This window comes from Phalacrocorax carbo, chromosome 19 (genome assembly GCF_963921805.1).
Source record: "Phalacrocorax carbo chromosome 19, bPhaCar2.1, whole genome shotgun sequence".
In the NCBI taxonomy this organism is placed as follows: domain Eukaryota; kingdom Metazoa; phylum Chordata; class Aves; order Suliformes; family Phalacrocoracidae; genus Phalacrocorax; species Phalacrocorax carbo.
The window spans coordinates 6,001,871-6,023,895 of NC_087531.1; the positions used below are offsets into that span (position 1 = coordinate 6,001,871).

Below are 22,025 nucleotides of genomic sequence, written 5' to 3' on the forward strand. Positions count from 1 at the left end.
CAGGGAGTTTTGCAGTGGCAAATCCCAGCTGCACCCAAAAAAAAAAAAAATCAGCAGGGGCAGTGTGCTTGGCTGCCACGCTGGCAGCAGCACGTCAGGCACATCCCCTACACCTCTGCACAGGCTGGTGCTCAGCTGCCGGCAGGGTGAAAGAAAAAAAAGATTAAGAAAAAGATTAATTGGAGCTATTCATGTTGGTTTGCAATTGACATTGCACTGTTTCTTTTTTCCCCAGCACGCCTGTATTTTTGGGGGTTGCAAGCTGGGTTTGCACTATGCGTGGGTGCACCTGGGGGTGTTTTGCAGCTGGAAGGTATGAGAGTGGGTCTGGGGTGCCCGAGCACCCTCTGCCTGCTCCCAAGCCCCCTTGGCTCACTGTTGCTTCAAGCAAGACCCTGGCGAGAGGATGGTCCCCTTGGGCTGGGAGAGCCAGCAGCCCACTCTGCTGCCACGGATGGGTTTCACACCCCGCGCCCACCGCTGCTTTCTCCTTTTCCCAACAGCGAGGGGAAAACTCTGTGTTACAGAGTGCAGGCTGCTTTCCCGGGGACGCTGGGTGTGCGGCCGGCCCTCCTGAAGGATGGCGTTTATATTGCTTCACTACAGCTCGCTCTGCTTGGCCAAGAGCGGCATTTGGCTGAAAAAGCAAGGAAAAAACCCACCAGCCTGGCCCTTTGCAGGGGTTGGGAGTGCTGCTGCTCACCCACAGGTGGTGCAAGGGGAAGAGCTGTCTCCCATCCCAAACTGACCTGTTCCCCAAATCCTGCAGCAGCATCGCTCAGCTGCTGTGGTCACCTGTACAAGCTCTCCTCCTCACCGCTGCCGTGTTGGGATGGCGGTGCATGGGTTTTTTTCCCCTGCTCCATTTAGCTGGACCAAGGAGCTGGGACACCATTGAGACTGGGGGGCAGCAAGCGGCGTGTTTTCCCTTGCATTGGTTACCGCCCAGGACATGACACCAATATTCTCCTTCTGTTTATGATTTGCTTTTTCTGTGAAGAGGGCCAAGGGGAGAAAACCCATCAATGCCAGGCAACAAATATAGCCTGCCCAGAGAATGCAAAAGTCTGCGGTCTCATTTATTTCTCCACGGAGTAAAGCGTGACACTGCTGTAAATGTGAACCAGAGTCAAACACCAGGCCTGAGTCCCCTCTCCTGCATGATTCAAGCCCTGCCGAGGCGATGGGCAATACTTACATGCTGCGGCCAGGAGAGCTGGTCCAGCTTTCAGAGGATGCCGAACCACGATGCTCCTGCCCATGCTGCAAACCTGGCGGAGGGTGGCGAGCACCATGGCTTCGCTGGTGGCCTCATGAGGCTCTGTCACCTCCCCGGTGGTGGCAGGTCTCCAGCCCAGCTGTCCGCAGCGGGGAGGGGACAGGAGGTTAATCCAGTTACTTCAGATTATCGCGAGTTTTAAGAAGAAAAGCCAGGGACTGTGGGGAGCAAGGCGATGGTAAAGGGGGCACAAGCTGGCATGGGGAGCAGAGCCAGAGCCTTTCCCCTGAGCACAAACCACTGTCGGTGCATCTCTGCTCCCAAACATGGAGATCTGGGGTGCTGAATCGCCCCTGGCAGTGCAAGGACCCCAGCATGGCGGCCACGAAACCCCAGGAAACCCCCGCACAGGGCAGCTACAGACTGCAGGGCTCAGCCCCTGTCCTGGGGCAGCACGGGGCACCTGCAGCCATCTAACGCACCCCATGCCTGTAATGCATCCTGTAACACACACCGTGCATACAGCACACCTCATAACACACCCCGTATATGCAGCACACCCTGTCCAGTACCATGCACCACCAGCACTGTGTCATATGCAGCGACACCTCCTGTGCATGAACACACTGCCTGTGCAACGTACCCAACTTGTAATGCTCAGTGCGTGCAGCGCACCCCCGCACCCATCACCTCTGCTGCGTGTGGCACACCCTGTGCGGGGCACACCCACTTTGCAACACCCCCTCTGCTGGTAACATGACCTGTACGTATGACATGTAACACACCCCGTGCACCCTGAGTGTAGAATGTGACCTGTGCATGTTGCACACCCACTGTCACCCTCCAAGGGGTCTGACAGGGACCCCTGAGCCATCCCCGGAGGGGACAACAGCTGCAAGCAGCCGTCACTGCTCCAACAACCGCAGCCTCCACTGGTACCAACAGCCATGTCTCTAGTCCTGTGCAGTGAGCGGGACAGTAACGCAGAAGGACGCACCAGCAGCTCAGTCTCTCCTCCTCCAGCCAGAGGTCTGGGGCCCATCCCTTTCCCCCCGCCACAGCCCCCGGTCCCTCTGCCCGGCAGCCAGAGGGGTTTTGGGACCAGGGCATAGCCTCTCCCACCCACTCCTCCTGGGGGGGCCCCGGCCCTTCACACACAGCCGCACTCCTTGGCCGAGAGCTCATTGACGGTGTAGTAGTGGTTGTAGGCATCCAGGAAGGAGACGTTGTCGTCGTAGGCCAGCGGCCGGCAGCAGGGTCGAGCCCGGACCTTCTCCTTCTTGATCTTCCTCCTGCTCCTCATGCTCTTCAGCGAGAGGTCGTAGCTCCGGATGGCCGCCTCGCAGGTGCCGCTGCAGTAGCGGAAAAGCACCGTCTCGTCCGACTCGTAGCCCAGGCCCAGCTCGCTGACACTCACCTCCAGCTCCTTCAGGGCACAGGGTTTGTGGCGAGCGCGGGCACGCTTTCTGCGGCTGCCTGCCCGGGGGAAGAGCGGCAGCTCGTGGCTGCCCGAGTTCATGGCTTGGCTGTAGCGCTCCACCAGTGCCGAGATCAGCTGCCGGATCTCCCCCTCTGTGTAGCTCTCCAACAAGCTGCTGTCTGCAACAGAAGGGGCGGACATTAGCGGGTGTTGCCTGGGGGGGATGAACATTCCCCGGGGTGGGTGGTGGTCCCCAGGGACAAGTGGATGACCCTCTGGCCGGTTGGATGGAGGTCCCTTAGGGTGGGTGGTTGTCTCCCAGGATGGAGGTCCCCCTGGCCAGGTGGATGTCCCCCAGGATGGAGGCCCCCTGGGGTGGTGGCTGTCCCCTGGTGCTGGCTCCTGGCTCCCTCTGTGCCCAGTAGAAATTGCAAAAATTGCAAAATTCAGCCCTGCAGCCCGACAACGTGTGGCCGAACAGCAGCGTCTCTCAGAAGCTGTCTTTGGGATGTCCACGAGGTGCCTGAAGGCTTTTTATAAAACCCAAACCCCAAGACCAGAGATCCCCGTGGCCTTAGGAGCCCCAGGGTGGGCCATGGCCAAGCCACCCCCAGCCCATGAGGGCAGGAAGGTGGCAGGGTGAAAAAAACCCCAAATCCTTCCTTCCCCTTTCCCTCTTCTGCCTTATTTTCTTTTTTGATCCCTACCAGCTCTCCCTTGCCTGGAGCTGTCCCAAGCAGCCCCTTCCACTGCACAACATCAAGTGCATGCTTAAAAGTCAACTATTTAGTGGGGGGGAAAAAAACAACCCACAATTAACTCCTGCCACGCTTATTGTTTCCAGATGGCTGTGGCTGGGGAACAGGGCAGCCATGCTTCTCCGGCATGGCTGGAAACTGGCACTGTGGTTGGGATATCAAAAGGATGAAGTGCCTGTGAAGAGCATCTTGGCAGGAATTAAAGATGCCAGTTCTGCTCCTTGGTGGCATCACCCCGATGTGCAAAAACAAAAACAAAGTGGAAAAACCACCTGATCCTGACCAAGAGATGATGCTGCAGAAAAGCCATGATGGGACTGGGGAGAAATGCCAATAACACTAATATTTGCCCTGTTTCCCTATGGCCTGGGTGGAAGAGCTGCTCCCCAAGGCCCCTAGGCCATCAGCCAACATGCAAACTGTCCCCGACTGCCGCTGATGTTGCCCAAGTCCCTTTGGCCTAACCCTAAAGCCAGGGTTAGTCCAGCTCAGCGCTGGGGGAGGCACAGGAAAGACAGAGGAAAGAATAATTTGACTACTTGTCATCAATTTTTAAATTTCAACCCAAAAAGAAGCTCTTCTGGTTTGGAATCAAAACAAACATGCCAGAGATTTTCAGCACGCTGCCAGCACGAAGGGGTGAGCAGCGCTGCAGGGGAAGCTGCTGCCTCCCTGCAGAGTGGAGCCGTTTCCCCACATTTTCAGCTCCTGTTTGACATTTTGCATTTGTAAAACCAGTGCAGAAATAAAAAAAAAAAATTTTAAAAAGCAGCTCCTTTGCATTAAGATGAGGTATTTGCATTCGGTTTCCCTACACAGAGAGCTGACATGCTTGCACCAGGGTTTGGTGCCCAGTGGCTGCATTTTTGCAGGACCCCCGGCTCGTCGCCCCAAGCCCTCCCTGCTGCACCCCAAACTCCTCTTTAACCACTCATAAAGGGGATGCACAGAAGCGAGGGAGGGTGGCGGGTCAAGCAAACGGGGCAAAAACCCGCTGGGCCACATTGGGCTTTGCTTGCGAGCCAAAAGCGTGCCCCTCTGGGGCCAGACCCTGTGGGTGCGGGAGGGACAGTGGCCCCGGGGCAGAGGCGCAGCAGCTTACACTGGGAGAGCAGCGAGCTGTGGCGTTGCAGGGCCCGTGGGGATCTCCGCGGAGCTGCTGGCAGCGAGGAGGAGGAGGATGATGATGCCCGTGAGGAAGACAGCAAGGAAGGCAAGGGGCTGTATTTCCGGCTTCCGTTGAACATGTCTCTACAAACTAAAATGGATAACATGGAACTGAGGAGCATCGATGCAATGGCTGCAAACTTCCATACCTTCATCTTAGAGCAAGTCAGAACATTGAAACGCTGCAAAACAGGCAAAACAAATATCCTTATTACGCGGCTTTCCCCTGTGGCCCCCTCTTCCCTTCCCCATCCCCGTTGCTTGGGCTGGCTGGCCATCTCCTATAGGACCACCAGCATCCCCTGGGCTCCACCTCATCCCCTCCACCCTCCTGAGACTGGTCTAGTGTTGCAACAGGGAAAGTGAGGCATAGCAATCTGGTGGGCTGCGCCGCAGAGGGGAAATTGGCCACAGCATGCGAGGGTGGCTTGGGGCTGGTGGTGTCAATGGGGACAAGGCGGTGTCCTCAGCCAATCCATCCCCAACAGCGTGCAGCCTGGCTGGGCAGGTGGATATTGATCTCCCCTTGCTCCAGCCAGGTTTCCTTGCATGGGGGCTAATATCACAGTGGGCAGCTGCAAGTAAAGGACAGGCGTGTCATGGCAGCCTGTGACACCTCTTTGCCCAGCACATCCCCTCCTTGGGACGTGGCGAGCAGCAGAAGGAGACTGTGGCTCCATCATCCTCCCCCGTCCCATGCAGAGCTCTGGTGTGGGTTGATGCCCCCGTCCTCTGGTGAGGTGCATGGAGCACTGCGAGTCTGCTCCTGCCATCTTCTCACCCAGATGCTCACTGGAGCCCGAATCTCTCCCCACTGGCACACTGATGTGTCAACTCCATCAAAACCAGTTCAAATCATGAAAACCTCAGGGAAAAAATGAACAGGGTGGCTGGACTATCCCAGTGCAGCTGCAAGGCTTGCGGTGGGACTGGGCACCTCAGCTGCATGGATCATCCGGGGTTGCAGCCCAGCAGCTTCTCAAAGCATAAAAAAAGCCCCGCTGGCATTTCCCTCACAGGTAAGCTGGGCCCTTACCTTATGCCATTCAATTTTCTCTATCCAAAGCAAATTGGATCTGGTGGGATTTTACAGCTGACCCTACAGCCAGGCAGGGTAGCGGGGAATTGGGTCCGTGTTCCTGTCAATGGGCTGTCAGCCATTAAATCCCCATCAAAGACAGGCTCTGGAAAGTGGCATGGACTTGCAGCTGCCTCCTGGCCCCTTTTTTTTATTTCGGCTCCTTGCAAACTTCAAACATTTCTCCTTTTTAAATAATTTTTCCACAGGGGGAAAAAAAACCAAACCCAACCCCAGTTTAGCAATATTTGCCAAATAGAATTTACTTGGGGAAAACTGTTTATTTTAAAACAGAATTTGACAGATTTGCTTTTACTGTTATTGTAAAAAACAACAAGAAGGGCTGTGAACGCTGCCTCATTGCCAGCAACCCTTTATTTTACAGGATGTGGATAATTGCACATTAACTAACAGTAATTATATGCCCTGTAGGTTACAAAATAATTGTAGAACCCAGCCAGAGTCTAAAAATTTTCAACTGGGCTATAAACAATGCCAAGCTAGAAAAAGAATAGTTTCACCATATAAGGAGGTAAGATCATGAAATCCTGCCGGGGTACAAAGCGGCGGAGCTGGCCGAGATACCGCACCGGCGGGAAAACGTGCACCAGGTCGAGAGTTTGCAGCCAGCTGGTGGGGAGCACCGGGAGGGGGACGGTGCCATCCCCGTCTGCTGCCGCTTCTGCTCCCGCGGAGCCAAGGTCAAGCCGGTCTCCCTGTCCTGCAGGCACGGGGAGGGTGACGGGGGCTGCTGGGTGTGTTTGCAGCTACGTTCATCGCCATAATTAGGTGCATTAATTTCAAGTTTCTCCTCTGAGATAAAAGCAGGAGCAGAGAACAGGCACCAAAAATGCTCACTGGCATCCAACTGTTCCCAGCAAGGCAGCTGGGATAGGTGCTAAATGGTGAAGGACCAAGAAAATTGCAGTTCATTCTTGAGCAGCTTGCAAAATATGGGGAATGAAGGACTTGTGAAGAAATAGCAGCCTCAGGCGAAGCAGACAGCGCAGGCTTTGGAGGTGGGGAAGGGAGCCCCGCTTGCGGTGACACGTTGGACGGCAGCAGTTGGCTGTCCGGGAGGACAAGCAGCTTTTGGGAGCTGATGTTTGGGCATTTCAGGAGGTGAACACTGCAGTGGACAACCAGCGATGGGATCACACACAACCTAGAGCTCAACCTTCATCATTGCCTCCTGAGCTGCTCCCAGGGAGCTCAGCCCCCTTTGCCCTGCACCAGGAAGGAAAGGGCTGCGATGTAGCAAGGCTGTGACACTCGAGCCGTCCACCTGAGGAAGGGCCTCTGGCTTATTGCAAGCCCATAAAATTTTAGGAAAGTGGTTTCAGCCTTGCTGCACATCTCATAAAAAAAGCCTTCTATTTCAGCAGCCAGTAATTTTGGCCCTCGTCCGCTCACCGGTGACCTTTCAAAAGACTAAAACCCCAGCTCTGACGTGCAAAACAATAATTAAAAAAAAATTCTTCCAGGCTTTGCCTTTGGTTTCTCTTGCTCTAAAAAGCCACAGACCGCATGTGCCAACCTGCAGAGAAAGCTGAAGTTTGGGATAGGGGGAAAGGAAAAAGACACACACAGAGGAATCACAGCCGTGACTCACCTGGGATGATGTTCGAGCTGTGCCCTCCCATCTTTCTGGTTTCCATGTATTTTCAACCCACTCCCAGCAACAATAAATAATCACAAGGGGTTTGACATGTGCTCCCCTCTGCCCTCCACTGCAGGGCTCTCCCACCGCTCTGTTTAGGCACATCGGGTACAGTCCTGCTGGCTCAGCCCCATCCCGCATCTCCTAAACCTCCCCAGGTGCAGACTGGCACCCAAAGGTGCCCATGCCCCCAGATGTGCCACACACCCTGAGCTGCCCAGGGGCAGTGGTTTGCACACAAGTGTGCAAAGTGTTCGCAAGGAGCTGAAATGGGCAAAGCCAGCAGCTGGCAAGACCTGACGACAGCTCCAGCCCTGCTGAGCGGTGCTGGGCTCCTGCGGGGAAGGGCCCCAGGGCCAAACCTCCACACCTCGAATGTTTGCTGGCAATGCCAGGCTGCTGTGAAAAAGTTGCCTATGGCTATTGCTCAGCATCTGGTGGGGCAAGTGTTTAGCGAATCATAAACTTATAGGATGGTTTGCGTTGGAAGGAACCTTTAAAGGCCATCTAGTCCAAACCCCCGGCCATGAGCAGGGACATCTTCCACCTGATCAGGTTGCTCAGAGCCCCGTCCAACCTGACCTGGAATGGTTCCAGGGATGGGGCATCTCCCATCTCTCTGGTCAACCAGATCTGGTGTTTCACTGCCCTCATCATGAAAAATTTCTTCCTCATATCTAGTCTGAGGCTGAGTGTTGATGTGTCCAAGTCTTGCTCCCGCTGGCACAGCAAGCCTCCAGCAAGGAAACACCAGGGTCTTCCCAGCCTGGGCCATGCAGTGCTGGGCACGGCTGCTGCTGCATCTTGCTGCTGCTGCTCTTTGCTCCAGTCTCATTGAGGCTACTCCACAATGCAAAGGTGCAGCCGTCTCCCCATGTCACCAGCTCCGGGCTCAGCATGGCAGGATGGATACCCTGTGTCCCCAGGGCCAGGAGGCAGCCCGGCCACTTACAGTGCCCCAACTGACACCCAGACCCAGAAAATTGCCCATTAAAGCCACACCGGTGGCTCATCCCTCTTGCTCAAAGCAATTTCATAAAAAGGAGAGTGCATTGTATGGGTGGGGATGGGGTTTGGCTGCAGACAGAGGTGGGCAGCCGAAATGCCAGGCAGGCAGGGGACAAGGTTGCTCCAGCTTTGCCCCCTCTTTCTGGAGGGGATGGAGGAACCCAGCAAACCCCAGGCTTTGGGGTGCCACAGGAGCTGTAGGTGCAAAAACGTGGGTGTAAGGGTGTGCCAAGGGACTGATGGGGAGCATAGGGGCAGGACGGCTCACAGAGAGGTGCGGTCTCACCCAAGGATGCCCGGTCCTCTCACAGCCTCCTCTGCCAGCAAAAAATCCCTCTTTTTACAGGGCAAACGGGCAAGTACGGCTGTGCTGGGCACCCTGCTTGGCTCTCACCATGCGTCTCCAAGAGCCAAAACCCACGGAGCAGCTTTACAAGTCACCCTCTGCCACAGGCCGTGCCTGTGCATTCACTCCAGTCACAAAACACATCCCCTGAAGCCACACTACAGCCATTCGTGGGGCTGCGCCCCAGGTTTGCTGCCAGGGGGCTTTCGGGCCGAGTCCTGGCAGGGTCTGGGTGCTCGCAGCCATGTTACATCCCAGGGAGGAACCCAGGGATCCTCCCTGGCTTGATCACAGGTCAAAGCCTGCATTCAGAATTTCTTCTGGAGAACAGCCCAAAAGCTCCCTATTTTCCTGTGTTCTCCTGAAAATCCATTAACACAATCACAACCGTTTAGCCATGCCGTGCCTGCTGCCAAGCGGGAAACTCAATGCTGCAGGAGAAGACCCTTCCCTGCTGGACAGCCCCAAAACCATCTCCATTTCACATGAGCCCAGCACTAAAACTGCTCTGGCACGAAGCCTTTGCTCCCGCAGCCTCCTCCGCCGTCACCTGCCCCGCTCTCATCCCCACTGTAACCGGCTCCTGCTGGGGGTCGCTACTTTCCAGGCAGAGGGAAAACTACTCCGTGTTCTGAAGAACTGAAAATCTTAAGGAAAAAGAGCAAATAGCAGCACAGGCAACTCCCACCGCTTAGTCTGGAGGGAACAAGTTGATTATCTTGGCTCCTCCTGCCGCTGCAGATCCTCCCCAAAACCCCTTCATGAGCTCCTCATGCCTCTTGTCTTTATTTTCAAAGGGGATCCAACAAATTTGCCCCACAGCCCTAAGTAAACTTTTCCAAGGCTTGATTACTCTCACTGTTCAGCAAAAAAATAAGTCAAATCAATCAAACCGCATTTCTATTTTTCTTCCCTTCAGCTCCCGAGTGTCGGCATTTCCGCTGCCTTTTCCTGCTAAATCAAAAAGCAGCAATCCCCTCCTGCAGACGCATCACCTTTGCTCACAAAAACAGAGCGTTCTGGGCTTCTCAGACTTCCCTCATTTTTCACGCTCTTGGTTTTTCTCATAGCAATTTTTTTCTAAGCCACTTCCAAGTTTTCAAGTAGACTTGTAAGACTTGTTTCCAATATCCACTGACTCCTTAAAGCCTCAGCTCCTGGAGTCATGAGATGAAGGGGAAAAAGCAGAGTTTTATGGTTTTTACCCTAAATCCTCCTTGCTGGAGGGGGAAGGAGGAGACATGAAAACTTTCACTCCTGATGCTTCAAAGTCCAGAAAGCAGAGAACCCAAAAGACATAATAAGTGTGTCATAAATTTTCAGTCGATTCATGCTTCTGGGCATTGATTCATTATTTTCAAGCGCTCAGCCTCAGCCACGCCGCAAGAATGGATGAGGCCACAGAGTGGCCGAGGTTTTTTTGGCAACACGAAACACTTGGAAAGATGAAGGCCTCAATGGGACATCAGAGAGGGCTTCCACCTGCCACACACTGTTTATTTTAGTGCCTTACATGGGAGCCAAGCTGCTTTGAAATCCCGGCTCCTCATGACTCACCCTGCAGGAATTAAACAATTTCTGTCCAGGCCCACGGTGAAGCAGCTCCAGGGGCTGCTGAAAAGCAGCTCCTCCGGAAGCAGCCTCCGGCTCAATGTCTGGCCCCTCTCAGAGAACGGTTGGCCAGTGCTGGAGGGGACGGGGGTGGTGGAGACAACCTTCCCCCAAACTTATCACAAGCTCCTGACATGCCTTTGGGGGAATTGAAACCCCCCCCCGAAGGGCATCGGTGTGTCATACCCCTGACCGGGGCAGATGCTGCACTGAGAGCACCAGCACCTGCAGCGGGATGGTCAATGCCCCAGGGTCAAACCAACCCCAAAATGGCAAAACTAGCCCCAAAATAGGGAGCGTTGAAAGGAAAAAAGCCCCAAACCCTGATCTGAGTTGAACCGTTGGATTTTCCTGTTCTTTTGACAGCAAGTGGGTGCATAAAAGAGGGGAAGAAAGACAACATCCCCATCTCCAGCTCTGCTCTGGAGGTTGCTCTGGGGACACAGAGTGCCACCATCTAGTGCAGACTTGGCTGGCGCCACAGGGCAGTGGTACCCATGTCCTTGCCAGCAGCTCTCCCACCTGGGCATGACAGCACAGCCCCGTGCTTTAAATGCCAAAAGGCAGTGACGGCCACGGTGCTGCCCTGCAACATTGGCTTATCCCTGCGCTGCTTCTTCCCTTTCCCTGCTCTCCCCTCTCCCCTGTAAGCAAAACCAGAGCCGAGCGTGGGACACATGGTTCTGCTTTGCCTAAGTGAAAACCAGCCCAACACGAGAAACTCCAAAGCTCTTCCCACAGCCCCAGCTTCTCCCCATCCCCTCCCAAAGGGCCGACCGCAAACAAGCCAGACCCTTGTCCCTGGGCTCCTGCTGCAGCACAGCTCCTCTGGGAAAGCCTTTAGGGGCAACCACCAAAGCCCCTCCCAGCTGCAGCTGCTCAGCACGGCCCTGGCAAGGAAACGGCAGCAGCGGAGCCGGTCCTGGACCCACAGGATGGCGAAGGGGGAGAAGGGGCTGCGACTGGGTGGGGGGAGCATCAGCATTCCTGGTGGCGTGGGGAGCCCCTCAGCCGAACACACCAACCAGCGGCAAGCTGCACCGTTCCCACGCTAACATGACATTTACATTTGGGCTGAATTACGGCGGGTTTGGTTTACATCTCTCCAAACAGCTGGGCAAAAAAAAACCAACAACCCCCACCATCACGATAAAAATAATAAGAAAAATAAGTCCTCACCAAGCCTGTGCAATACAGCTGAAGGGTTTGCTAGGGGCATGGGTGCCCTGCAGTGCTGCAGGCAGTGCCAGGGGTGATGGCCATGTCATGCTCCAGGTTGTGGCTGGAGAAGGAAGATTTCATGGCTTTGCCATGGCTGGTATGCTGTGACTCATCACAAGCAGCAACGTTGGGGCACAGCTTTCCAGCCCTGCTGAGCTGAACCCAAGTAGTTGCCATCAGACGGAGCAGCCCTGCTCTTGGCCCCATCTATATTCCCACCATTCCCCTCATTTCGGACTTTGGGGAGCCAAACCAGCTCAAAAGCAGCCAGGCTGAGCACTGGAGGTGGCAGGAAATTCATGTACATTAACTCATCCACGCCACACATGCATCCTGCATCCCACGGCACCTCCAGCAGTATGCCTCACTGAAGGGCGTCGCCTCCCCATGGGCCATAGAGCTGGGAGTGAGCAGGCACAGGACCCCCCGCAGCCCCCACCGCACCGCCAGAGCCCCGCGCCAAGGAGGACGTGCCCTGTCCTGTGTCCCTTAGCCAGGGGAGCCTATGCGCTGATGGGAACTGAGCAGATGCTGCTAGTGAGGGGGTTTGGGAGCTCTTCCAGGAGGCGATGGAGCGCAGGGGATGTGCCATGGCCAAGAGGCACCTTGAAGCGCATGGCGGGCGACACCACCCTGCCACCCCATGATTGCTGGATTGCACGGAGAGAAGCCAAAATTGCCACAACAGCAAAGCAGCGCCAGTGCCCCCAAACCAGAAACCCTGGGGTCACGCTCACCTTCCCCTGGCCCCCCCTGGAGCAGAGCCAGCCCTGCTCAGACCCATTTTGGGGCTGGACTCCTCCAAGCAGTCCTTGCGAGGCAGATGCTGGTATGGTGCTGGCCGATCTCACCATCTCCTGTCCCTCCCGTGGGATTTCTGCTCTCACCATCTGGCATGTGCCCTGGCACAGCATGGGGTTACAGGGAGGCAGGCGGCCTCGTGGGACACATCCGCACCTGGGGAGGAATCGCTGGCGCCTTTGATTCCTTCCCCAGAGGTCCCACGCAGGCTTTCATGTCATTAATTAACAGGGGATATGCAGCGGGTGCCCGGCGGGGAGGAATCCCGCCACAGATGCAGACCTGAGCGTGGCAGCATGGTGATTTCTGCCGCGGTGTCCTGCCACGTCCTCCCATTGGGGCCAGTTCAGTCCCAGCTGGGCTCGGCTGATCCCTGCGAGAGCAAATAAAGACACCACTTTCCCTCCAGCCTCAGCTACCCTCGTCTCCCACCCTGCTGATTCTGTCCTTGCCACCCTCTCCGTCGCTCGCTGGGGCACATCGGAGGCAGATACACAGCTGCAATATAAATCAGCATTTTTTTTTTTTAAAAAAGGCAGTTTAAATGCAGCATGACTCACTGCAGTGTTCACCCTGCCCGGACAGCTCAGGGACACCCTGGTGGTGCCTGCACAGAGATCTGGGGGGCACCTGGCCAAGACCTGCACCCCAGCACCCCTCACTCCCCCCAGTTCTGCAAAAAAAGTAATTTAAAACATGACATTTTTGGGATCTTTATTCCTCTTCTGAGCTAAAAATCAGCCAAAGTGTTTAAAAAATCCTAGCTGGTTGGATGTGGGTGGCGTGGTCCCCAGCCTGTGGTTTCCAGCATGTGGTGGAACCCAGCCCGGTGCCACGTGGCCCTGCTGACCCTGACAAGCTGTGACTGCTTCGCTGAGGTCGGCAAGGCTACAGCAACCCCAAACCTTTATAAACCGATTTCGTCAGTTCTAAGCAGCAGCAAGACCTGCCCTTTATGATGAGAGAGTAAGAGATGAGTATTTAGAGATAAAATTATGAGAAAATGCTTCAGGAGCATATCACTCAGTGCATCAGCTAGAGCACAGAGCGTGGCTCATGGCACAACATGCAATAACACCGTAATGGGGAATGAGGTGAGAATAAAAACTGAAAAAATCCCCACTGATGCAGCAAAATCCCTGTGAAAATGGCCATTTGCTGATGGGCAGAGAAAATAAAATATATAATTTGAAATCCCACCAACCCGAGGACGGTTTCTGTAGCCTTGCAGGAAATCAGGGATAACTCCAGCCAAAAAATGAAAAGCAAGGCCCCCCAGTGCTGGGCACCCATGGGTGCTGCTGTGCTGGCAAACAGCAGCCTCATCCACCGCTCAACACTGTCTCTCCAGCCCAAAATTTCCCATTCATGCTGAAACCTGAAGGCTGAGCATAATTTTTTTTTTTTTCTGGAGTGACAAACCACCCCCCCCACGCACTAAATAACTGCGCGATGCCAAGAAGAGGTGGTTTGTTGGAGGAAACTAATTACTGTGGCTTGTTTGAACAATCCTAGTGCCTCAGGAAATAGGGTCAAAAGCTTAAATTTTGGCAGCGAGACGGAGCCCGGGCCCCAGATGTGCTTTCCTCTGGGCTGGTTTCGACACTGCTGGTATCTGTGAGCTGCCACGGCTGCACTGGGGGCGAAATCTCCTTTTTTCCTGAGAAAGGAAAAGCCCTCGATGGGATCCAGGAGGGAAAAACACGACAGAGTTTGCAGGAGGGCAAGAGGGCTGCCATAAAAGCTTCACCTCTTCCCACACAGCAGCTTTGGCCACTTTCACCTTCCCTGTTTTTGTACTGTGCTGCAGCATGCCTCAGTTTCCCCTTTGCCCTGGGAGCACAACGGCCCTTGAAGGACCCCATGTATTAATTCCCTGTTTTTCCAGGGCACACACATTTTTCCAGGGAGCAGAGTGGCCATCTCTGGCTTTTCCATGTGTCTCTGGTGGGCTGGTGTGGTCCTTCAGCTCCCACCTCAAAAACTCCTGTTCTCATCCCCAGAGAAACAGACCCTGCGCTAGCTCAGCATCCCCGCCGGCAGGGCAGGCTGAGCCAGAAACGAGCCGTGCTGGGGGCAGGACGGAGGGGTTACAAGCCCCTGGGTGCCCCACGAGGGATGAGCACCCATCTGCACCCCTCAACAGCATCCCGACCCAAGAAGCGCAGGTGATGCCGACGCCATCTCCAGCCAGGCAGTGGGAAATCCCCAGTATCCCCACTTCCCTTTTCCCTATATATATTTAATTTCTTTTTGCACAGAAAGACCCGGCTTGTCAAGGCGCCCGCCGGGGATTACAGTGCTTTGCTAAGGGCAGAGAGACCCAAGAGAGGTTTGCAAATCCAATTTGCACTAAACCCTTCCAGTGGGTTTTGGACAGTGCACAGACTAATATCCCATTAGCATTTACTGTCCGACTCCAGCAGCAACTGCCGACATATTGAACCACTTAGCGCTGCTCCAGAGCGAACAGATGAGAAATTCCTCCTGAGACAGCAACAGCAGTGGACTGGGAATGGAGATTTTTGGGTGGAGGAAGTTCAAAACTGGGAGATGCTTGGGATAAAGAGGGCTGGAGGATCTCCAGAAGGCAGCAGGGCAGAGTCACCTGGACCTTTGCACGTGGAGATACCGATACGGTGGTGCAGCATCATGCTGACGCAGACTGTCAAGTCCCCTGAGCTTTCCTGTCGCTGCGGGGAAAACTTGCTTGGGATGTCCTCGGGGACCAGAGGCTTTCCGCAGGGAAGAGCCACGCAGCTTCCAAAAAAAACCACCAAACAAAAAACATGCAAAGTTTTGCCTCCTGAGCCCTCTGATCGCACCCTGGTTGTCAGCGTGTGGGAGAGCTGCGGCGACACTGCCCTTCCCCGCCCAGCTGCCGTCTCCCGTGACTCCAGTTTGGACCCGATCGAGCTTGTGGATAAGAGAGATTGGGAGCATTTTTCCTGCCCCCAGCCAACGGCGTGGTGCGCCCTGCACTGCCATAAAATGTTATTTGCAACCAGAGTGTGGCCGCGCAAATCCTGCCCACACTCCTGTGGAGGAGCTGACACTGGCAGCAAGGTGAGGGCAGGACCGCAGGGCAATGTATGAAGAGATGACCTGCCCCTTTTCTGCCAGTTTTCCACCTTTCCCAGCCCAGCTGCTGCAGCGGGACCCGCCAGCGCTGCTTGGAGCAACAGGAAATTAAAGAAAGCACTGCTGGAAGATAACGGTGCAGCTGGAGGAAGAGCTGCAGCAAGAAGATGGATTGCTGCACATCTCTCTCGCTGCCTGCAGGAGCCGAGCCAGCAGGCACAGCCAAGCCCTACACCCCACTGCTGTCCCCGTCCCAGGGGGAGCCCTGGGCTGGTGTGCTGATGCCACCTCTCCTCCATTGCCCGTCCCACCACAGCTCCTGAACCTGCGCTTGGGGATGGAAAGGATCAATCATCCCCAGAGCCGCTCTTGGAGACAGGTGGGGGGGCCAGGCCCCCTCTCCTCCCCATCAATCCTCTGCCAGGGAGATCCTACCGCAAGCGATGCTTTGCCAGGGCACAGCGGGGCATCACCGTCCCTTCATGCCTATGTGTCCTCCCTCCACCCATGCTCAGAGGGCTCGTGCCACCCAAATCCTGGCCAGGAAATCCTTCCAGCCTCTCCTTTGCTCCCCCCACGCTCCCAAATTTGGGGCACTAAGCAGGCACATCCCCCCAGGTTCGGGGCAGCGGGGCGATGTCGCTGGCACTCAGCCCGGCTTGGCAGAGCGCTGCTGCCAGCGGCTGCCTCCCGTGTCCTCCTGCCACATGTGGCGGCTCCGCCACTGGCATTGTCCTGCACAGATGGCTCCGTGGAGCTGCTAAGCCTCAAAAATGTGCTCTTAATAAGCCAGCACCACGTAACAAAGACAGCAGCTGCCCTATTAAGTCAGAGGTGAGCCTTTCCTCAGGGACACCCTGGAGGGATGGGACTGGTGTCCCCGGGTGGGACGCAGCACCTGCTGGAGGGGATGAAGGTGTTTTGGCTCATACCCAAGGTTTGGGCTGGCTTTGATCCCCCTGTGTTGCACAAGGGCACAGCATCCCTGCCTGTCATGGGGAAGGCAGCAGAGAGGGAAAACCCCAGGGAAAACCCAAAAGGCTGCTCCAGCACCTTGCTGGGACCATCCTCTGCCCATTCCTTCCAGCACAGTTCCGCTGGCTGTAGCCCAGAGCTGCTCAGGGACCACAGGCACTGGGATGGACACCACAGGGATTTGGGATTTTGGCTTGCAGCCCCGTGGTCAGTGGCACAGGGATGAGCTGCCCCTGCTCTGCTCTGGGACCCCACCATGAGGCTGCCTGGGGCAGCAGGACTGGGGGGTCTGTCCTATTTTATGGTGCCAAGAGGTCTTTGGCCACCAGCAGCCATCACCAAGTCTGGTGTTTTATAGAGGAGGGTCAGGGAGCAACAACAGCCAGCGATAAATACACCCCCTGCTCCCAGTCAGCTCCATCAGAGCACAGCCAAAACCAACATTATTAAAGGCAAAAAAGCCACCACAAGCCATGCAGAAGCCCATGGCCTGGTCAGCGATGCAACCACTCGCTGCCTTTGCAAACAGCTCTGCTATCGTGAGCAAGACCCAGAGATGACAGATAGGGCAAAAGTGGTTCTTACCCCTGGGACTCGACCAAAAGGTGTTTGTTGAAGCCCAGTTGCCCCTGGAGCTGCCATGGCCTGGAGACATCAGGGGTGGTGGGCTGCCAGCCCTCCCCAGCCTCTGAGAGCCCCCAATAATGGCTGTTTGCTCTATCCATCTCTAAATTCCTGCCCTGTTTGCTTGCTTTAAATAGGCTTCGAAAATTGGCATTCATTTGGTTCCTTTGGGGACATGTTTTTCTGCCTGGTAAGGACTAGGGGTGGGCTTACAACCACCTCACCCCTCTGCCATGGTCTGCGAAAAAACAGGCCAAGATGAAATCGAGGGGCTCCCTAAAGCCTGGAGCCCTGTTATAGCAAACCCTGCAAGCTCAGACCCTGCTCAGGAATTATCTCCTTGCTCAGTACCAGGCATCACCCAGGAGAGCTCACAGATGGGATTTATTGCCCTGCCCCAAGCACCACACAGCCAGGTCCCTGCGCTGCAAAAAAAAGCTGCTGAAATAGAGAAAAATGCAACTCCTGCCTTGGATTACTGCAGCCTGGGAGTGATGCTAAAGGAAGAACTTCCCCTCCTGGGACATCTGCTGTGCCAGGGCAGTGCGGAGACACTGGCCCCGCAGAGCGCTGCCTTCCCCCAGCAAGTGCTGGGCAGGGCTGCCCTGCCTCCCTCCTGGCAGCCACCATCCATCCCCTTATACACTTGGTTTGGACAAAGTTCAAATGAAACTTTTTCTGCTGGGGGGGGGGGAAGTTTCCATCAAAATCAAAACACTTCACAAAAAACAGCGTTGATGTGACTGACATTTCTTATTAGGGGACTGACATGCTGGCGACACGGCCTTTGAACAGCTGTGGAAAGAAATGTTTTGAGAACAACATGGTGGCAAATAGATTGTTTTAATTTAGCTCTTTGGCTGTTGAGTTACAAAGTGAGCCTGTTTCGGGTTTCGTGACGAAGACGCGATGGGAACAAAACTGCTTGTGGCATTTCCCTTCCCAGGGTGATCGCAGAGGGTGTTGTTTCATTCCTATGCTCTCAGGATGCTCCTTCACACGAGAGCATCTCTGCACCACACCTGGCGCAACCAGGAGGGAGCAAGTTTGGGTTTCTCTTCCTCTCCTCCAAGTCTAATGGGAAAAGACCACTCCAAACTGGCCAAATCCCAGAAAAAGCTGGGTTGGGTGGGATTTCTCCAGTCCAGCCAGCTAACGGTGCAGCTGGAGGAGATGGCTCACCCTGACCAAGGGACAGGTCCGCCCCATGGCTGTGGCAGAACTCCTGGGGTGCCAAGTAATCCCTGGCACGGTGGGAGTAGAAAGGCCAGATGGTATCTGGGTCCTCACCCCCTCCCTACACATGCTGAGCCCTGGGAGCCGCACCACATGCTGCTGCCCCAGCCGGGCTTAGCAAGGGTCCTGGAAGTGGGATTGTGCATATGTGCTTTAGCTTAGACCAGCAATGAAATTGCCTGCGGCACCAGGGGGAAAAAAAACCCACACCAGTAAAACACTCAGCAGCCCTGAGCTGTGCTACTGCACTTCCTGCAAGGGGCACCCACGCAGGGCCCCTGCACCCTCCCTCCTCCCAGCATCTCCCCCTCTGCTGGGGCTCAGCCCCGCTGGGTACTGTGAGATGTTCTGTAGGAAGGGGCTGACATGAACAGGCCGCTGATGGCTCTTTGTGACCCCCAACAAGCCCATCCCTGCATGGGCATGCCGTGGCTCAGCATGTCCCAGGATGGGGCTCTCCTGGATTGGAAGCAGCCTGCCCTGCGTGCTGAATGCCAATGCACCAGGCGCGTGCATGGCACGCTGCGCTGGGGACAGCCAAGGGGACGCCTGCTCTGGCCACGCTACCACTGGGCTGTGTTTAGGATCACAGGAAAGGTACCTTGACCTTAAAAAGTAGATACTGCAAATCTTAAATCCTCCCTTGCAGTCTCCCAAAGGTAGAAATCAATCTTAAAAGCATACCCTGGAGCCCCCGAGCCTGGCACAGCCATAGAAAAGCAGCCCAGCGGCAGCCCTAGGAGGGGCGTTTCACTGGGAGCAGGGAGATGGCCGAGCAGAGAGCTGTGATTCACATCTGCACCGTGGGAGGGCACCCAGTGCAGCCACAGCCAGGCCAGCACCACCCAGCCATCCCTCAGCGCGGGCACCCAGGGGTGCCCACCTCCCAGGGAGAAGGGACACTGGGAGCAGTCCCGGACCCGCATGTCCACCCTGGCTGTGGCACAGCAGACCGGACCAGCTCCTCTTATTTACATCCCGGGGGCTGGATGCCACAGGGCCTGGAAGGTGCTGGGCTCTCCCCTTGCTCTTCCAAATCCCGTGGCCGTGCAGCCCAGGAGGAGCCTGGCCCCGGTGCTGCATCCTGCTGCTGAGTAGCTGCGACTGTGCACAGGCTGACTGCAAAGCAGAAGGGACAGCCTGGTATCCCCTCTTGGACACAGCATTGCTAGTTCTGCTTTGCAACCCGGAGTCAGTGCTGCTGCGGGTAGATTTCAGTCTGAACCAGAGGCCCAGTTTAAACCAGCAGCTAGAAACCCAAAAACAAGTGCTCAAGCCTCCTAAAATCTGGCACAGAGTTCAAGATTTTCCCCTTCACTGCTCGATTTCTCTGCCCTCTGTCACGCAGCATCTCAGCCGCTTCCACCGTTAAATCTAGGAGCACCCATAAACGCGGGAGCCCGAATTTGGGATCCACAAATGATCCTGGCTTCAGACCCGGGACTTCAGCACACATCCATGACTCACACGCCACTTCTGACAGCCATCAGTCCCTTCTCCCGCTGCGATAAACCATGCCCTCGACCCAGCACCTAATTGTGGATTGGCTCCCGGAGCAACGATAGGATTTAAATCAGTGCTGGCTACAAGCTACCATATATGTGCAATAAAGACATCCGAGGTCTAAGTTGTTTTTTTAAAGCCTTCGTACAGACTGCAACAAGAGTGGGAAATTCCCTCCCTCGACGCCGGGGTGAAATTCGCCTCCCAGCCCCTGCAAAGCTCTGGATATGGTTACCACAGCTCGGCGGCGGCCGAAAGCTGGCGGCTGGAGCCGGGAGAAGGTGACGGGGTTGCAGATGCAGACGGAGCCCAGCCGTAGATCCTTCCGTTTCTTAAACTAATATTTAGACAGGACGCATTTCCCACCCGCCCCCCCCTCCCGCGAACAAGCTGCACCCTGAGCCGTCCCTCGCCGTGTTTGTGCTCCTGCGTGGCGGGACGCTCTCCAAGTATGAAGCAAACTCCTGCAGCCGCAAAGGCCGCCCCGGCACCGGGCGGCCGGAGGCTGGATCCTGGCTCTCCCCCCTCCTCGCATCCTCCCAGGAAGCCCAAAGGACCCGATTCTGCCCCGTTCGCGGGGTGACACCGTCCGACCCCGCCGGCCCAAGTTGGGGGGAATAAAAAGCGGCGAAGCCCGGGGCCGGGCACCGCGCTCGGCCGGGTCCCGCCGGGGGATGGGGGGCTCAGCCCGCACCCCCGGAGCCGTGCCCCGGCCCCGCACCGCCGGGCGAGGGGCAGGATGAGGCTCGGGCAGGTGCTGGGGCCGCCCCGGGGCTTACCTGGACGGCGGAGCCGGTGCGCGGCGCTCAGCGGCGGCTCCGTGCCGGGACCGGGACACGCGTGGGGCCGGGGGCCGCCATGGGCGAGCGGCGGAGCGGCTCGGCAGGGCCCGGCTCTGGCTCGGCTCTAGCACGGCTCGGCACGGCGCGGGGACTCGGCCACCGCCTCCTCCCCGCGGCGGGGGCGGGTTTGGAGCCGGCCGGTTCCCCCGCCCCGCCCGGGCCCGCCTCCGCCCGGGCCCGAGCCGGGCTACGCTCCGGTGCCGTCCCGGTGCCGCCGCCGCCCGCAGCTCCCCCGGAGGAGGCACCGGCCGCCACTCGCAGCGGAGCCGATGGGGCCCGCTCGGCCCCGCCCCGCCCCGCCCGGGCGCAGCCAGATCCCCGGTCCTGCCCCGGACCCCCGGGGTTACCACTCCGGACCCTCCGGTCCTGCCTCCCGCATGGCCCCGCTCCCCCAGTTCCCCGCTCCCGGATCCCCGGTGCTGCCCCTAGACCCGGTGCCCAAGCCCTGGCCCACGGGGGGCTGTGCGGGCCGGGTGCTCCGACCCGCCGGGAAGGCACTGACCACGCACGGCTCGCCGCGGGAAGCCACCAGCCCGGTCCCGGTGCTCAAATCTCCCCTTGTAGCGGTACCCAAACCCCCGGCCGCAGGGCGCATCCCTCCCCACGGCGGTACCCAAACCCCCGGCCGCAGGGCGCATCCCTTCCTCGTTAACTGAGGGCATCATTTAAGTCACTCCTCCAGCTGGTCTCAGCATGGGCTCGTTGTGGCTGCCAACAGCTTTGTGGCACAACAAACTCTAGCCCAGTACCAGGGCTTTTCCCGTACCTGCTTCGCAGACCGAGGACATACTGAGAGTGCAGCAGCATCGCCGCTCAGGCATGGGACAGGCTGGCGGTCGCTGCCAGCCAGGACACACTGATGAACATTTGGAACGAGTTGTCCAGAGACGAGGGGGGTTCTTATTCTTCCTCTGTGAGAACCAAGTTGTTAGACTGGATTCACCCACATTGCACACAGGGTCCCCTCTCCCCGTGCTGGGCAACAGCCTGGCTCAGGCAGGGTAAAGAGCTGAGCCTGGCTGCACGGCTCCACAGCTCCCAGCCGCTTGGGACGAGCCTCCCACTGTGCTGGAGGTGCCTGCAGCCCTGGTCAAAAAAAGGGTGCATTCAGGTAAACTGAAACTTTGTGGTTTGTGTTGGTCAAAGCTAAAAACCCAGGATCGCACCACATTCCCCCCCAAAATTCTTATTAAATTGCACTTTATCAGTTTAAAACTCATGCTCTTCATGTGCAAAGTGTTTTATTTTTCAGTTGCATCCCTTTATCTAATCCCAAAGGTTTCTTTTCTCTGGCAACTTCTTTGCTTGCAGAAGAGAAAGAAATGCTTGGAGCCACCTGGAGATGATGGTCTTTCCCAGCCTTGGCACACAAACATGTAACAGATCCCTACAATTCGTCCTGGCCATGCACAGCTCGGACAGGGTTGGGGACAATGAAGGACGGAGGTGACAAACGTCCCAGCTCCTGGCCCCAG

The 22,025-nt window shown here is 56.5% G+C and overlaps 1 protein-coding gene across 4 annotated transcripts; it reads right to left on the reverse strand.

Annotated features, from left to right (window-relative positions):
• Positions 1-454: 454 nt before the first annotated feature.
• LOC135316337 (neurturin-like) lies at positions 455-20,572 on the reverse strand. Of its 4 annotated transcripts, none has more exons than XR_010375721.1 (3): positions 4,500-8,848; positions 1,780-2,818; positions 455-1,749 (listed from the first exon to the last, which is right to left on the reverse strand). XR_010375721.1 is itself a non-coding variant. In XM_064469520.1 (3 exons), exons 2-3 carry the CDS (start codon positions 4,642-4,644, stop codon positions 2,370-2,372), a joined length of 594 nt encoding a protein of 197 aa, XP_064325590.1. In that variant the 5' UTR covers positions 4,645-4,655; positions 20,488-20,572; the 3' UTR covers positions 1,753-2,369. The 4 variants fall into 4 exon arrangements, 3 of the variants coding, with proteins under 3 accessions (XP_064325590.1, XP_064325589.1, XP_064325588.1); XM_064469520.1 differs by lacking the exon at positions 455-1,749 and adding an exon at positions 20,488-20,572 and having other exon boundaries at positions 1,753-2,818; positions 4,500-4,655; XM_064469519.1 differs by lacking the exon at positions 455-1,749 and adding an exon at positions 20,488-20,571 and having other exon boundaries at positions 1,753-2,818; positions 4,500-4,746.
• Positions 20,573-22,025: the final 1,453 nt, after the last annotated feature.

Bases quoted from the DNA above. Each gene is read 5' to 3' on its own strand.
- LOC135316337 (XM_064469518.1), bottom strand. From the start codon at position 4,842: ATGGCCAGCCAGCCCAAGCAACGGGGATGGGGAAGGGAAGAGGGGGCC. The intron at 2,819-4,499 runs GTAAGCTGCTGC...CTTCTGTTGCAG, and splicing joins CAGCTCGCTGCTCTCCCAGT to ACAGCAGCTTGTTGGAGAGC.